Source organism: Eublepharis macularius, chromosome 10, assembly GCF_028583425.1.
Source record: "Eublepharis macularius isolate TG4126 chromosome 10, MPM_Emac_v1.0, whole genome shotgun sequence".
In the NCBI taxonomy this organism is placed as follows: Eukaryota; Metazoa; Chordata; class Lepidosauria; order Squamata; family Eublepharidae; genus Eublepharis; species Eublepharis macularius.
Window position 1 is genome coordinate 53,700,893 of NC_072799.1, and position 16,125 is coordinate 53,717,017.

At 40.4% G+C, this 16,125-nt stretch overlaps 1 protein-coding gene across 1 annotated transcript in view; it reads right to left on the reverse strand.

Annotated features, from left to right (window-relative positions):
- ZNF827 (zinc finger protein 827) overlaps nucleotides 1-16,125 on the reverse strand; it is a 146,121-nt gene that overhangs the window by 37,924 nt on the left and 92,072 nt on the right. The window contains exons 6-8 of the mRNA XM_054990598.1: nucleotides 11,149-11,388; nucleotides 9,718-9,775; nucleotides 6,532-6,635 (exon numbers count right to left, since the gene is read on the reverse strand). Coding sequence (XP_054846573.1) covers nucleotides 6,532-6,635; nucleotides 9,718-9,775; nucleotides 11,149-11,388 — 402 coding nt within the window. The remainder of the gene's footprint in view (nucleotides 1-6,531; nucleotides 6,636-9,717; nucleotides 9,776-11,148; nucleotides 11,389-16,125) is intronic.

The following is a 16,125-nucleotide window of genomic DNA, read 5'->3' on the forward strand; positions in this document are numbered from 1 at the left end:
GTGAACTGTCATTCTGCTTGTGTCAATTATATATCATTGAGAACCACAGAAAAATGACAGGAGGTTTTTTGTGTGTTTCTTTAGCTTTTGACCCCACCGTTTACATTTTCTCTCTTCTATGTCAATTTTGACATCTGCCAGATGAGGATACATTCAAAGCATCTGATGAAGTGAGCTCTAGTTTGCAAAAGCTTTTGACAAAGCTTGGATAAAAGGTGTCACAAGGCTTTTTGTTTATGTTGCAACAGACTAACACTAACACTGCTTACCCCTCTGGAACCTGAAAACCATGGTATCTGCAGCCAGCCTTTATTTGATCAACATCTTTCTCTATGTGGCACTTGGGCTGTACCTATACCAAGTCTCTGGACATTACAGAACTCCATGTAATGATTTTCAAGGACCCGCATTTATTACTTTAAAGAAGGCTCTTACACAGAGTTTAAGAGAGAGATTTTATGCTGTATCTCCATACCTCTGTTGCCAACAAAAATTATAGACACTCTTAGAAGAAAACAGAAGTGCTTACATACAGTGAGACAAGACTATACACTGGGGCACAGATAAATTTATGAGTACCAACGGAGTAAAGAGAGGTAAGAATGGTAGACAGGTACAGACATATAAAGCAGCAGTTCTCAATCTTTTTGAAGTGGAATCTATTTCTCTGACTATGCTTTTGGGGATCCACTTACAAAGTAACTCCTCACTATTCCACCCCTACATAAAATGCAGAAATCATCAGCAACACTGAACAATTTTATAATATATTTTTTATGTTTAGTGTTGCCTAACTTTACTGAGCACCAGCCTGTATTTCTTAGTCATTTTGCAGAGGCAAACCAAATTTGCCCTTGAGCCTCCCAGAGATCCTGATCCAGCGCACCTCAGTCCTTCTATTCCTTCTTGGCCTTACAACAACCCAGTCTTGAGATGAAACATGGGCACGAACAGAAAAAAAACCAAACATGGTGTTCGTTGTTCGTTGCTATCCATGAACAACGAACAATGAACATTGATGAACAAGACAAACAAGGCAGCAGGAACGGTACCAGTAATAAATAATAGCTTGGCCCAGAGCCTGGCAACAGCCCTGGAACTTGAAGAGGTAGATCCCTATCTCACCACACACAAAGAAAATTGAAGCTCCAATGCACTCTCCCTGTCTCTCTCTCAAAATGCCAACAGCAACTGTCTCTCCCTCACTTTCTGCAAAATCAGAGCTGGGAGCCCTCCTCCCCCTTGCTCTTTGCTTCCTTGTAACAAATTTGGAGCTCCACACTTGAAAGGAAGACCTGCCCTATCAAGCTAAATTGGGCTTAGATTGGGGTTTTCAGGGCAACAGCAGTTCAGACAGAGTTCAGGCAGTCCCTGCCTCCGGTTGCCAAGGGAATTGATTGCAGGTGCCAGATTGTCTGGCTTGAGGAACAGCAATGAACAGCAAATGAGGCTTGCAACAACTACCTGTTCGTTTAGAATGAGGCCTCACGAACAGCTTGTTCGCGAACAGCTGATTGGGCTGTTTGGCTTTTTAAAGTTCATATTGCTGTTCGTGCCCATCTCTAGTCCTGACATACAGTTTGAGAATTACTAGAACATAAAAGCTGACAGAGCGGTGGGACATACACACACAGTGACACACCAAACGTCCAATCAAAGATTATCTTGGTCACCGTGAGGGCAGGATGCAAGTTTTAAAAGCCGTTTTTAAAAAGCAGTTTCTTTTCTTTTAAAGCACACTTCCCTTTCACTGTATTTTTTCATATCTATCTGGTCACTTTTTGCTGTTCATTTCCTGCTCAGGTGAACTTGCTTTTACTATTCTTAGCTCTCTTGGAGAACTCAAGCCAGTCCACACACCAAGTGAGAAATGCTGGCAGACTCTCAACTACACCGATCAGCAGCTGTCGTAAGAGCAAAGAGGCACGTATGCCATCGCTCACAGGATGTTAGGCATTATGTGTCTATTGGCACTGACAGCTTCCTCAGCACTGTCCTCAGGATGATGTCTTATGGAGTGAAAGGGCACTTCAGCCTCTGTTTGCATGTGGTTACTTGCATTTCTTTTCACACTGAAATGGAGAGTCAGCTGCTATGTTGCTGTCAGCAGTAGCTCTGTCACTGGGATGAGATCAACTATATTTCATATTGATCGCTATATTGGTTTTCAAGCAATGAGCCATATTCCCCGGTGTGTGGAATGCTTTCAGGGCTGCTTAGGCTCTTGTTACTGGTTCCACAGGAATTTATTTTAAAAGGGCCAAGCTCTATTACATAGTTTACTGAAAACTGAGTTTACTGAGCTTAGTATGCTATGGCAGTAAAAAAGCAAACAAAACAATTTTTTTTAAAAAGCAATCCTCAGTGTTAGGCATGGAAAGGGACTGAAATAAAATAGCATAACCAAGTCATTAAATATCTGTAGTACACTCATATGTGGGATACTGTATGAAAGTATTACCCCAGCTCTAGAAAGCTAGCAGACGGGCTAGAAGCCAGCAACAAGGTGAAACAACTAGAGGAACATCACTCTGAGGAGGAACTGTTGAAGCTTTTCAGCAGCAAAAGATTACTTCAAGGGAGACATGAGTGGTGTTCACAGGGGTCATTTCATAGAAAAAGAGCTGGAGGAACTCCACACCCCTTGCCATCGCCGGAAGTGTGTCATTAGCATAACTTATTTGCATGTGTTGCACCCCCTGACATCACCTATCCTGGATGTTTTGGACCCAATCCTGGACATTCAGGGCCGAAATTGGGCCCAAAATGGCAAAAAGGGGCTGAAAATGGCCAAAAAAGAGCCCAAAATGGTCAGGATCGGGCTGCTGCTGAGTGAGTGATCCACCACCTGTCAGAGGCCCGATCCGGGCCATTTCTGCCCCAATCCAGGCTGAAACGGGCCCAAACTGGCCGAGAGTCAGGTGGGCAGGGCACCTGACATGTGACCTCTTTGGGGAACTGCCAGAACTGCGTTCATGCATGTTCCCCCTCGAAATGAGCCCAGGATGTTCATAAAAACACTAATGGTTTGGAGCGAGGAAAAGTATTGTTCACTCTCTCTAGATTAAAAAAAACCCCACTCATCTACTGACACTGAATGCAGCAAGTTTAAGACAAACTTATTATATGAATAATCAATCTATGCATCACATTGCAACAACCAGTCCTTTTAAACAGGATTTGATAAATGTGTGAGTGATGGCACTATGCATGGTTTCCGAAAGTAAAATCTCAATTTTCAGAGAAAAAATCTACTAGCTCCACTAGAGGGTGTAACTCATGCATTATTATATCTTTTTTGTGAAACTTTCTGAGCATGTCGTTGGTCACTGTTGGCGAAGATAATAGTCTGAGATGTTATTCCTAGCAGACTGTCCCAGTTGCCAACTCTTTAAGCTCCAACATATTATGCTGGCGCTTGGCATTTATTTGATTTTAACGTCTCCTTCCACTCCTGCTCTAAGGAAGGTAGATGGCATGGAACCTCTTTTGTACGAAACCTCTGATTCCTCTTCAGGTTTTCTTAAGTCTTCTTTCATCAGCAGATTTATGTCCTTCTGCATAGATCACGAGTGTCCTTTCCTGCTACCTGATGTTTGCCATTCTTCCCTCAACAATTGTTCCTATTTATGGTGGCTTTTTGAGAGGCTATTTTCTTGACTTTGTTACATGATGAGCTGCATGTAACGTATCCCCAGCACTGCATTTAGTCTGATGAAAGCTGGATTTGTATGTTGGCAGCTCGCAACGGTGAGATTTTTTTTTACCCCAATGAAGATTCTTCTTTCCCAATTAAAAATTTCACTTAAAGCACTGAAGTTTATACAATGTTCAAAAATAAGACCATCAGTCAAAGACTTGAGCTCTTGTAGTTCCACTAACATCAAGCTATGACCTCATCTTGTGACTATAATTTAATCTTCCCATGATAATATCAACTAATGCTTTGTTTGAGTCTTTTGATGGGCTCACATATCATATATTAAATTTCTACTTCTGCAAAGAACATGAATTAAAAGCAGTATTAACCTTCAAACACTCCACTGATGCCAAATTTGTATGCACATCAAACAGGGGAAGGGGGGAAGGAAGCAGGAACCCCAGTTTTAATAGCCATGCAAAGCATTTATATACAGTATTTTCATGTACAAAACTGGCTGCTACATATTTTGACACGGTAAACCTTGCAATGAATACAACCATCTCTTGTAAATATTTATATGATTTATGTTTATTTTTTATTTATATCCAGCTTTTCTCCCCAATCGGAGAGCCAAAGGACCTTTTCAAATTGTTACCCCTTCTTACACTTAATCCTCACAACAACACATTGAGGGTAGATTAGGTTAAGATATTGTGACAGGCCTGAAGTCACCCAGCAGGTTTCCACAGCGGAATGGGGCCAGAACCCAGCTGTACCAGGCCCTAGTCCAATACTCTAACCACTACACTATGTTAGCCATCAATGCTGAAGTATGCTGACAACTTAGTGGAACATACTTTTTGAGCATCAGCCTGTGCTGCTTGTGGAGAACTGTCTATCTCTGTTTTTCTCCTCTGAGTATCAGTGGTGGTGGTGGTAGTTGGAGGAGGGTCCTAGAATGCATCACTGTGAATACCATGTTGTTGTTTTTTACTGTTGATTTAAATTCATATCTATTTTGATTTATGTGTGAATTCCTCCCCCCTCAAATTAGGGACAAGAAGAAAGCAAATGTGCGGGCAGAAAAGAACGGAGCCCACTGCCAGAGTTTTGTTTCCGTATTTTTTGGAAGCAGGTGGCACTGATGAATAAAAAAGATGCTATTTAATTTTAAAAAATGGATTGTTTGGGACAACAAGCAAAGCAACAGTTCTCGTCTTTACTGGAATTGCAAATCTGCTAACATCAAGAACTCCTTGTCCAAGATCCTTGGAAATCTCTCAACATATATGAGTTGAGAATTTCTCATACTGAACTGTCAACTGGAGTAAAGTTGTAGTAGCATCTTAGATGCTTGGTAGGCAAACAATATATATTGTTAGGTAAATTACAGATGACGATCACTTCCTGCTTCTTGAATGAGAAAGGGTAGGCAGAGCTGCACCAATGTGCTCAGGCTGATAAATATTTTAGCAGCCACAAGGGATTCTAAAGAGCTATAGCAAGGCTCACTTTAAAATGTGAAAGACTTTGATATAGCCTTTCTGTTTGAAGAATTTGGACCTGGGCCATATTTTATTATATGGATTAAATTACTTTATGATCACTCCTTTTCTAATGTAACCACAATGTGGTCAGCCTTAGAAACATTTCAGTTGTGCTGAAACATCTGCCAAAGCTGCCACTTATTCCCTACCATTTGATTTAAACATTAGTGCTTATGGCCAGAGCCATCCTAGCTACTAAAAACATATAGAGATCAAATTTTTACAAGTCAACAACAATAGTAAGATGCTTATCTACACAGATGATATGCTATTAATAGTATCAAAACCAGAAAGTTTTAATTTTAGTTATTTTCAATTTATTGGATGTCTTTGGAAATAGTTTGAGATATACAGTGAACTGATCCAAAAGAGTAATTTTTGGGTTGGATCAGAAAACATTTAAAGGCCATATAGAAAACTGGAAACTGGAAAATATAACATGTTTTAGGTGTTGGTCTGCAGTAGATGAGCAAGGTTTGAGTCCAGTAGCACCTTAAAGACCAACAAGAGTTTCTAGGGTATAAGTCAAGAAGGCCTACTGGACTTGAACATTGCTCATAAAATGTTTTGTACATTATCTTGGGTGCTTGGAATTCCTTAAGGAAATTGAGATTTTTACATTCTAAAACCAAAGAAACATTTTAAAAGGTTTAACCATCATTTTAAAAGCAACCTTTATCTTATGACAAAACTGCAATTGGATTTATATAGGTTGACTCTAAGGAATAAAGTAACTGTTATAAATGAGTATTATTTCTACATTATTGGCTTGGATCCAAAGGTTCCCTTCCACCAGTGGAAGACACTTACGCTTGGTCATTTTCCATAGATCTTCCCTTTAGCTGCAGCCTCCCATGGTATGTCCCACACTGTTCCAACACTCTGAAGCAGCTTGGGAGGGGGGAGATTACCAGGAGGAAGTGGGAAAGGTCTGTTTCCCCAGTGGAACTCCGTTCATGGTTCACTGGATCCAACCCATTATGAACTGAAAAATCTCTAGCTGAAAATTCATAGTATTTTTCTAGGCTCAATGTATTGTTGTTGATCAGAAAGAGCTACTTTAAAGTACGTGAGTGTCTGGAATAAGTGAAAATTATTTTTTTTCTTATCTGAATAATCCATCCCCAGGCTATTGAAAAGTTACATTAATTCACACTAATTTTTAAAAAACTAAGAGTTCCATCCTTGTCAGTCATTACTTTTATAGATTTCATTGGGAAATTAAACGCAGTATAATTTTTTCAGTTCCAGCACTGCACTATTTACGCTGGATGTACACAACTGGGGCCTTTTAATCAAATATTTCAACCTTATTTTTGTTAAAGAAATTATGTTCCATACCTGGTACTGTTGTCCTTCCATGAACCGCAGTCTCATTAGACAGGAGGTCTTTTGAGTTGGAAGTGAATGGTGATTGTCTAAATGTATCTTCAGAAAAAAAAGGGCTACGGAAAAAACAAGACAAGATACTAACTAGGTGGTAATGAATACTCAAATAAGTTTGATACTTCTGATTATGAGTTCATTGCTCAGTGATGTACAGTCAAGCTTTTTAAACCTTAAAGTAAAAGCTGATTTCTTCGTTAACCATTTCAATTAATTTTTTAGTACATGTGGAAATAAATAATATAAACTTTTGCAAAATGATTCTGGACTAGTTGTTTGTGCATCAAGCTATATACCAAAATTTTTAAAAAGACTTTTTGTAGAAATATGCTGAGGTAAGTGATAAAATAAACATAACGTCTAACCCTATAATATATAATTTTGTAGCCTAATGTCCACATTGTTCCTGCCGTGACTTATGAATAAATATTTTCTTTCCTGGCTATGCCTAGCTTCAGAAAAGAGGACTGGCGGTGACGTTTTAAGGAGACATATATGTCCATGCAGCCCTGTGGCATTTCTGCAAAGGAATTTCAGGACAAGGCACAGTATATCAGATTTTATGGGGTGCCACATTGCAAAGTACTCAGACTTCAAACACATGTGCCAGCAGCAAGCATAGGCCAAGTTAATTCAAGCTGGTGTAGATACAGTAAATGTCAGCGTGAAGACTGACACATCCTGTTTGAATAGTTTTCTATAAGGAGGACAATGTTTTTTCCAGTGAGCCTTAGTGAGAGGCTAATATTCTCAGGAAAATGTAAATTATCCTTGAGAAAGCTAAGAGTTCTTGTCACAGTTCTTCTGCCATTTGCTCATCTTTAGTTCAGCTTCCATTAGTTAATCGGAGAAGCCATTTTAAATAGGGACAAGAACGACTAGGAGCACTGGATCTAAGAATGGGAAAGCTTGTGTGCTACCTTATGCCACTTTCTTTACTGAACTAATTAGTACTTAGACCAAAACAGTCAACCAAACAGCCAAACAATTGGCACCTGCATGATGAAGGATGTATGTGGATAGGCTACAGGCTAACTTCAGCTCAAGCAATGACGTAAGGTGGTGGAAACAGTATTTGAGAAACATTTCAAGATAGAATCTGAATAAAATAGGTCAAGAAACATAAGATTATTGTCCCAGAAGTATTATGCACAACTTGGGTTTGCCTGCATGTGATATCTGAGGATCAGGGAAGGATTTTAACCCAAGCCACATTGTCTACAGACTGATATACCAATGATCTTCTATTAGTATATGGTATAGCTTGATTGCTTGAATAATCTGAATGTTATACCATGGCATAATTTACCTTGTTTGCTTTTGCCATTTGCACTGTCTAATTTGAAATATGTGGTAAACTATATTACAGTTAATTGGTTGCAGGGTAAGAATCGTATCTTAGTTAATAACCACATGCATGTGCTGGAAAGGGTGAAATCCTTGATTGCAGGGGGTATGTGTTACCATTATAACTAGAATTGCCAGGAATTAGGTGACGTCATCACACAGGGCGGACGGAGGCAGCGTGCGGGGCTGGGAAGCTGCCCGCCCCATTCGCCTCCCCGCAGGCAAATGGCGCGGGTGGCCTCGCAGCCCCCCGCACTGCCTTTCGCCTGCCCCACAGGACAGAGGGCGGCCAGCTTGCCAGGTACCCCCTGCTCTCCAGGGCAGGCAAAAGGCAGCACGGGGGGCTGCGAGGCTGCTCGCGCCATTCGCCTCCCCGCAGGACAGGGGGCGGCCGGCTTGCCGCGCACCCCTGTCCTGCGGGGCAGGCAAATGGCGCAGGCGGCCCCACAGCCCACCGCTCTGCCTTTTGCCTGCCCTGCAGGACAGGGGGTGCACGGCAAGCCGGCCGCCCCCTGTCCTGCGGGGCAGGCGAAAGGCAGCGCGGGGGGCTGCGAGGCTGCCCGTGCTGCTGCCTGCGCCTTCTGGCAGCTGGCAGCTGCTCCCGGCGCCCCCTCCCTGGTGGCGCCGGGGGTAGACTACCCCCCTGCCCCCCTGCATCTGGAACAAGGGGGAGGAGTTTTTTAAAGTTTAAATTGCCCTCGGCGAAAATGGTCACATGGCTCATGGACCCACCCCCTGATCTCCAGACAGAGGGGAGTTTAGATTGCCCTATGCACCGAAGTGGTGCAGAGGGCAATCTAAACTCCCTTCTGTCTGGAGATCAGGGGGCGGGGCCACTAGCCATGTGACCATTTTCAAGAGGAGCTGGAACTCCGTTCCACCATGTTCTAGCTGAAAAAAAGCCGTTTGTAATCATCTCATGAATATATCAATTCCAATTTTATACTTTTTTCTTAGCTTCCCTATTGATTAAATGGATTTTTAATCATGATTCAAACTGAAATATATCAGTCATGTTGATTTCAGAAGGAAAGATTTAAATATGTTCTTAATTATTCCCTTGAAATCTAAGAGATTTAAAAGTACTTAACTTTGACTGGGCCGTGCCTTAAATGATTTTCAATTATTAATTATTTTTTTAAGTTGCCTCTCCATTCATAGTCTGTTCAAGGTACCATACAAAAACATAAAATGCAATACCTTATTAAAATCAGATAGCGAATTACAGGATCAACAATTTAATACCTTCTTCCCAATGAATAGTATTCCCTTCAAAGCTTCTCTGGGACAAGCATATTTTCAAGTTGTGCCAGAAGGCCTATGGCAATGGGATCAATCATACCTCCTGAGTTCTAAACTTTTGGTACCAAGCAACTGCACTTCTGAAAGGATGCTTTCCCACAATAAAGCCCCTCTTTCCAGACAATTGCAGAACTAGGCTAGTGTTAGGTGCTGATTTTTATCAAATCAGCCCTGCACCCAGGGGGTGGGCCTTCACTTCTGATATTCCTGGATGTTATTCTGGAAGCAATATCATTCCCAGAACAACAAGGAAGTGCTCTGGAGCACATGGAAGTGCCCTGCAGGGCTCCTGGGCCCACTCCCCACACCTTTCCCCCCCTGATGGCCAGGTGAGAGTGGTGAGGGGCAAAGGCTAGGGGGAATTCTCCACTCCCACTGAGGGACTGGTAACCCTTCTCAGAACTCAAACAATTGGGAATGGGCAGAATTTTTAAGCCAAATGTATAATATAGTGATCATGTTACAGTATGCTATATCATAGATATTACTTACCTAGTTGTAGCTGTCATGGTGTTATCTTTAGAGTGATTGTGCTCTTTGCTTACCTTTTCTGTAGAAAAATAAATCATTGTTTTAAAAATCCAAACCAATAAAAATCCCCACTTTTAGTTGTGACTATTTAAAAGGAGAACATCTCTTTTGTACGAATTTATTAGCTTAATATTCCAATATTCCCTCCTGCATCTGATTTTAATTATTAAAAAAATACCAGTATTTATCTTGCTAAAAAATTTTCATACTGTGGGTTGGATTCCACCTGACATTTCCAGTAGTGGAAGGGAGAGTATTTTTGCTGATGCTCCCTCTTGCTTCAGACCTCTGGACCCCCCCCCCACTGTTCTGGGAGGGTCCCCCATTCCCCAAAAGCTGCATTTCAGGGGGCACTTTGAGCTGCAGTGGGAGTTGGAAGGTAAGGAAGTTTCACATCACTGATGGAAATCTTTACATCAGCAGTAATTTTTGGCATGATCCAAAACTTTATTTTCTGTTGTTTTTTTAAAGCTGGAATGGCAACCTCTATGAGTTAAGCTTGTAATATAATGGGTTTTCTTGTGTATGACTGAAAGTGAGTTATTACACAGACTAAGGTATCTAGGGAGTTAGAACAAATTGATGCTAAGAGTCTATTCATACATTACCTAGAGCAGTAGAAACTAGCATCACAATATGTAATCTATGGCTCATCTCTTCTTGTATTGCAGATAAGATTCACAAGACCGAGTCCATACATTACAGAAGAAATGGCGAAAGAGCAAAAACTATGCTTCATTGTTTCTGGATAATGTATGAACAGGCTTTTTACAAAGGAGATTGCTTAGAAAAATATTAAGGATGGAACTTTTTTTTCCAGTGTGAGTACAACAGCTGGCAGAAATGATTTCATTATTTTTCTAGAACACAGAAGGGAATTTTTAACTTTCCACATTCAACTGAAATGTTTCAGTCCAGCCATGACTTAAAACTTCTGTGTTCCAAATGATAGTGGAACAAAGGACAAAATTTTATGACCATGCCTTTCGATGGGGAGCCACAGGGTCAGCATGGCAAGAAGGGTCAAAAATATGCTTCTGAACTTTTAAAAACATGGAATGAATTGGCACGAAGCAGAAGTGGACATTACAACCACTTTGGCCTACACCACAAACCCAATGTAAACACCTATTCTTCATGAGGCTTTCTCCTAAATAAATGCATTGGAGTCAGTCTCTAACATGCATGCATTTTTGTCATCTTGACATCTTGGGCTTTGAAGGGTATAACTTTGTTTAGGGATTGCACTGTAAATTTCTAATAGTGTGATCCCATTGAGTTTAATGAGACATCATAATGTACTTTTAGGATTTCAGCAACAGATTAACACATACAGATTCAGAATATTAAGGCCAGCAAAAGGTACTGTCAGTTTCCATCTGCTTTATTTACCTGACAATTGAAAAAGGAGCTCAGAAGCCATCTTCACTGATATATCTTGGCTGAAGAGATTTCTCTCAGGGAGTACTCGGCCTTCTGGTATCTTTTGTATATGTTCAGATATCTCTTGCCTGAGTAAAGTGCTATAACTGATGTTTTGGCTGGGTGAAGTGGAGGCTTGGGAATCGTGAATATCAACTTCCATTGGTTCTTCTTTAATCTTTACTGTCTGAGATTCTTTGTAACTCTCAGCTGAAAAAGAGACACCGTATGATCACTTAACGTTTGGTCTAGGTCCACTATGAAATTAAACTGAAGAGCAGCATATTACCAAGTTTTACAAGTGCAATAATAGGATGTAACATTAATGGAAATACATATTATTGTAAACCAAGGAAATGCAGAACAACATAAGTTTCCACGGTTTAAGAATGGTTTGAATTTTGGAATGGTTTAAAATTTTAAAACATAACTATATACCGTAAGAGGAAGTCTGCATTTTTGACGAAAATGACTACAAATAAAGCTTTGCTAGTGGGAATTCCTGGAGGCTCAATGAAAAAAATTGTCTTTACAGAAATTGGAAAACCATATGGATTTTTCATTTTTAAAATGTAGGTCAACCTAGCCAGCCCATTTTTTAAGATAGGTAACAGCATCAAAACCATACACCAGTTCCCAGTTGAAATATATTAACAGAACAACTTTAGCTTTTCTCACCATAGTGCGCAAAATGGCTCACAACACTAAGAAAGCTTGCATCTGCCACAAACACACAAGTACAGCAGACTCAATAAAGGATACATCTTGTTTGCTGTGAAAATACTAGGTGGGGAGGGGCTGTAGTTCAGTAGCAGAACGTCTGTTTATCAGGTAGAAGGTCCCAAGTTTAATCCCTAGTATCTGCGCTTGGAAGGATTAGCTACCAAGTGATGAGAAAGATCTCTCCCTGAGATGCTAGCCCATCAGAGTAGACAATACTAATAGGCCAATAGTCTAAGCCAGTATTTATGTATGTTCAAACTCTTAAAAATGCCATTAATATTTACTATTAAAAATAAAAATTCTAAGAGTCTTCTTTCTATTTTTAAATATTTTATAAATGGAAATATTTTTAAAACTGTAACACAGCTGATGAATTTCTGTGACTTGACTCTCTTATCATGCATCATTACACTCCCCTCTACCAGGCTTCCCCATAACATTTTCAAAAACTGCTCTTTTTCGATCAAGAAACAAATGCAGAAGTCTCTAAAAGAACTTTTACAAGCCCACTGCACTTCTTTTTCTCTGTTACTGAAAAATGCTGCGGTATTTGAAGTATTAGTTTTTCTTCTCTTCAAAGAGATGCCAAAGGTTGCACTTCAAGGAAACTTGACCCTGACACACAAAATACTAGCAAAGCAGGTGGTCTAATCTAAAATGCAACTTTACTTTAAAAATCTGAACTAGGGTCCAAGTCAAGATCCCTGTTAATGTTGTCAATTAAAAACCAACACTTAAAAGGAGCTGAAGAAGAAGTAGAAAGTAAAGAGGAATCTGAAAATATGGAAGGGCAAGAGAGAGATGTGCACAGAGCTCCCGAAGTCTGCTAAGTACATCTGGCACTTTTTTCTGTACGCTCTTCTATTCCTCATACATAGATGAATCTTGTTTGTTACAGCTTTACATCAATAGGTCTGGGAGGGGAAAAAGTATCTTGGGGCAGCAGGTGATGCATATGTGTTATTTGTTTTATATTGTGATGTTTATTTTGCTGCACTGTCTAGACTGAAAAAGCTGTATTGTTCTAGGCATGATGCAAAAGTGGAAACACTGAATGGGGAGAGGTGGCACAGAATCTCAACTTTGTGCCTTATTATCATTACTGAGTAATTCCATAGCTGTGGCTCTGTTGCTGATAATGACTCTCATTAGTGTCTTTGGGTCTATATTTGAGCTTTGTCAATTTTAGCTGCCATGACTTGTTCTTTCTCAAGGCCAAACAGCTGTAGACAGTTCAGCCCTATCCTATTACAGAGTTTATTGCTCAGTAGGAAAATTTTAATGTGGGTCTGACAGCACAAAGAAATGTGTATGTATTAGCTGTGTGATTCTTTATTAGGACAGCATTATTATCAACCCTGGGTTCTGTTCACATAAATCCGTGTTTACTTAAGTTTTTAGCAAATCAATCGCACTTAAAGAAATATGACACTTAGGCTACAATTCTTACTTGGAAGTAAGACCCATGGAACACAGTGGCATTTCCTTCTGAGTAGACATAGGTACGGAACAGGGGAAAAATCAAACCACATGGTTTGTGGTTTGTTCATTTTCATGGAACATGAACCATGAATTAGCCAAACTTGAGCCGGTTCCGAACCAGTTCGAGTTTCGAGGAAGCCCACAACGGGCACCTTCATGCACACAGCCAAACTAAACAATACTTTCCCAATACCCAATACCCACCAAATTTGCAGGTGACCAAGTCCTCACTGTCTTCTAAAGACTGCCCAAGTTTCAGAGAGACTGAACCCCGGGAAAGGCATGATCCAAGGGTCCCCCCTTTCTGTCATTTCCCCCCTCACAGTAGTAAAAACTGGAGTGTCTGCTGGAAGCTACTTTGAGGAGCTACAAACTGACTTTCCCAATGTCCAATACCCACCAATTTTTCATGGGACATAGTCCTCACTGTCCTCTAAAGACCCCCCAAGTGTCAGAGAGATTGAACCCCAGGAAAGGCATGATCCATGGGTTCCCCCCTTTCCTGTCATTTTCTCTTCGCAGTGGCAAAAACTGGAGTGTCTGCTGGCAGCTACTTTGAGGGGCTGGCCCTTTTCCTGGCTGGATGGGCCAGAGTGGGAGCTCTCTAGTTTGCAGGTACAGCTGCCAATCAAGCATGGAGGCCTCAGATTGGGGGCAAACAAAAGACTGCCACCGTTGCCTGGGTGATGGATTGAATGGCGCAAAGTGTCTGGCTTCCCAAACCAGCAATGGAACAGAATGGAAGGAAAAGTCTTTTGTTCCATAAAACCATGGACCCACGGAACACGTTTCTTTGAAAACGAACCAGCTGTTCCATTTGGAATTTTGTTCCATGGTTCGTTTTGTGCCAATCTCTACTTCTGAGTATCCATGCATAGGATAAGACTGTATAGAACACCATGCTTTCAACCCTCAGATAGCTCCCAAGTTATCTCAAAAATACAGTTTTTAAAAAATCTAAAAGCACAACCAAAACTGATCCAGAGGATTTAGCCGTGTTAGTCTGTAGTAGCAAAATCAAAAAGAGTCCAGTAGCACCTTTAAGACTATTGTAGCATAAGCTTTCGAGAATCACAGTTCTCTTCGTCAGACGAAGAGAACTGTGATTCTCGAAAGCTTATGCTACAATAAAGTTGGTTAGTCTTAAAGGTGCTACTGGACTCTTTTTGATTTAACCAAAACTGATAATCCGAAAACAGAAAACAAACGCATATAGGTTCATGCATTCAAAGGAATACAAAAGAATACAATATTAGAATACAAAAGAATACAATATTAGTAATCCAACTTAAATCTCCATGAGAAAGATGGGCAATGAATGAATGAATGAATGAATGAATGAATGAATGAATGAATGAAGCTTGGGAGCCAAATTTTCTTTGGGGGGCACGCACCACTATGGGTTAGATCCTATGAACTGCAAACAGAATGTGCTGGTGGAAGCAGATCTTTTCTACTTTCCCCTTCCTGAAGAAACCTGCTGTGATGCTCAGAAGGATGGAGCTGGTTATGGAGAACCAAAAAAATAAGTTACATCATTCAGAGCTGGAGATATCATGTAAAAGAATCACTCTGTCACCAGATTATCTATCCAATGGCATAATCCCAAAGCTTACACATCAAGCTCATCAGTTGATATCCTCCTTAATGACATCTTGTTGATTCAAACAAACATGGTCTCCAAAGTAAATTATTATGTTCAAGGAGATAGATCAAGATGGGTAGCCATGTTACGCAGTCTGTAGCAGTAGAAAAGAGCAAGAGTCCAGTAGCGCCTATAAGATTAACATAGATCCAGAGGAGTTAGCCGTGTTAGTCTGTAGTAGCAAAATCAAAAATCTTATTTGATATAAGATTAACAAAATTTGATTTCTTCAGATCTGAAGAAGTGAGCCATGACTCACAAAAGCTCATACCCTACCACAAATTTTGTTAGTCATATAGGTGCTACTGGGCTCTTGCTCTTTTCTATTATGTTCAAGTTGACAACAGATATGAAAATTCTGTGTAGTGAGTGATCTTTGTGGACCGATTCATATGTGCACGTATTTGCCTGATGCAACATTTAGTAGCAAAGTAATGCACACGTATGTGTGAACTGGACCTAAAGATGACTACCACTGTTCCCAATGAGCAGTGTTAATAATGACCCCTATGGTCTGAGCATGCAGAACATTTAAACGACTAGAAATCAGAGTGAGGAAACACAATTCATCAGCTGCTCAGGAGCCATCCTAAACAGGTCGACTCACAAGTGAGTTCCATGTTATTCAATGGGGTTTACTCCCAGAAAAGTGTCCTTAGGAGTGCAGCCTCAATAACTTTTCCAATTAAAATGTCATTCATTTTTTAGATTCAGTTGAGTCTTCTGTGTTTTTTTCAAGATAATTTTAATTGTTGAAGCCAACGGGTTTTTTTTGCATCTTCTGCAATACCGAGGGGTATACCCAGGGGGCTTAGAAGAAAAAGAAATATTGCATGCCACTATTATCCTCATAGCAGACAGAATTTTATAAAGTTGTGAAGCAACAGTTGTGATGGTCATTTGCGTTGTAAATATTTAAATGACAGCATTTAGAGGAAGAGATGCCGATCATGGCTTTAAAAAAAAAATGGTGGCAAATGAATCATTATTTCAGCTTGGGGAATCACTTGTGCTTTTATTATGACAAAGGCAGCTGACAAATAAAATAGCACCTTCATTTGTTTTACTGTTACTGCATGCCATGAAGTTGTCCATCC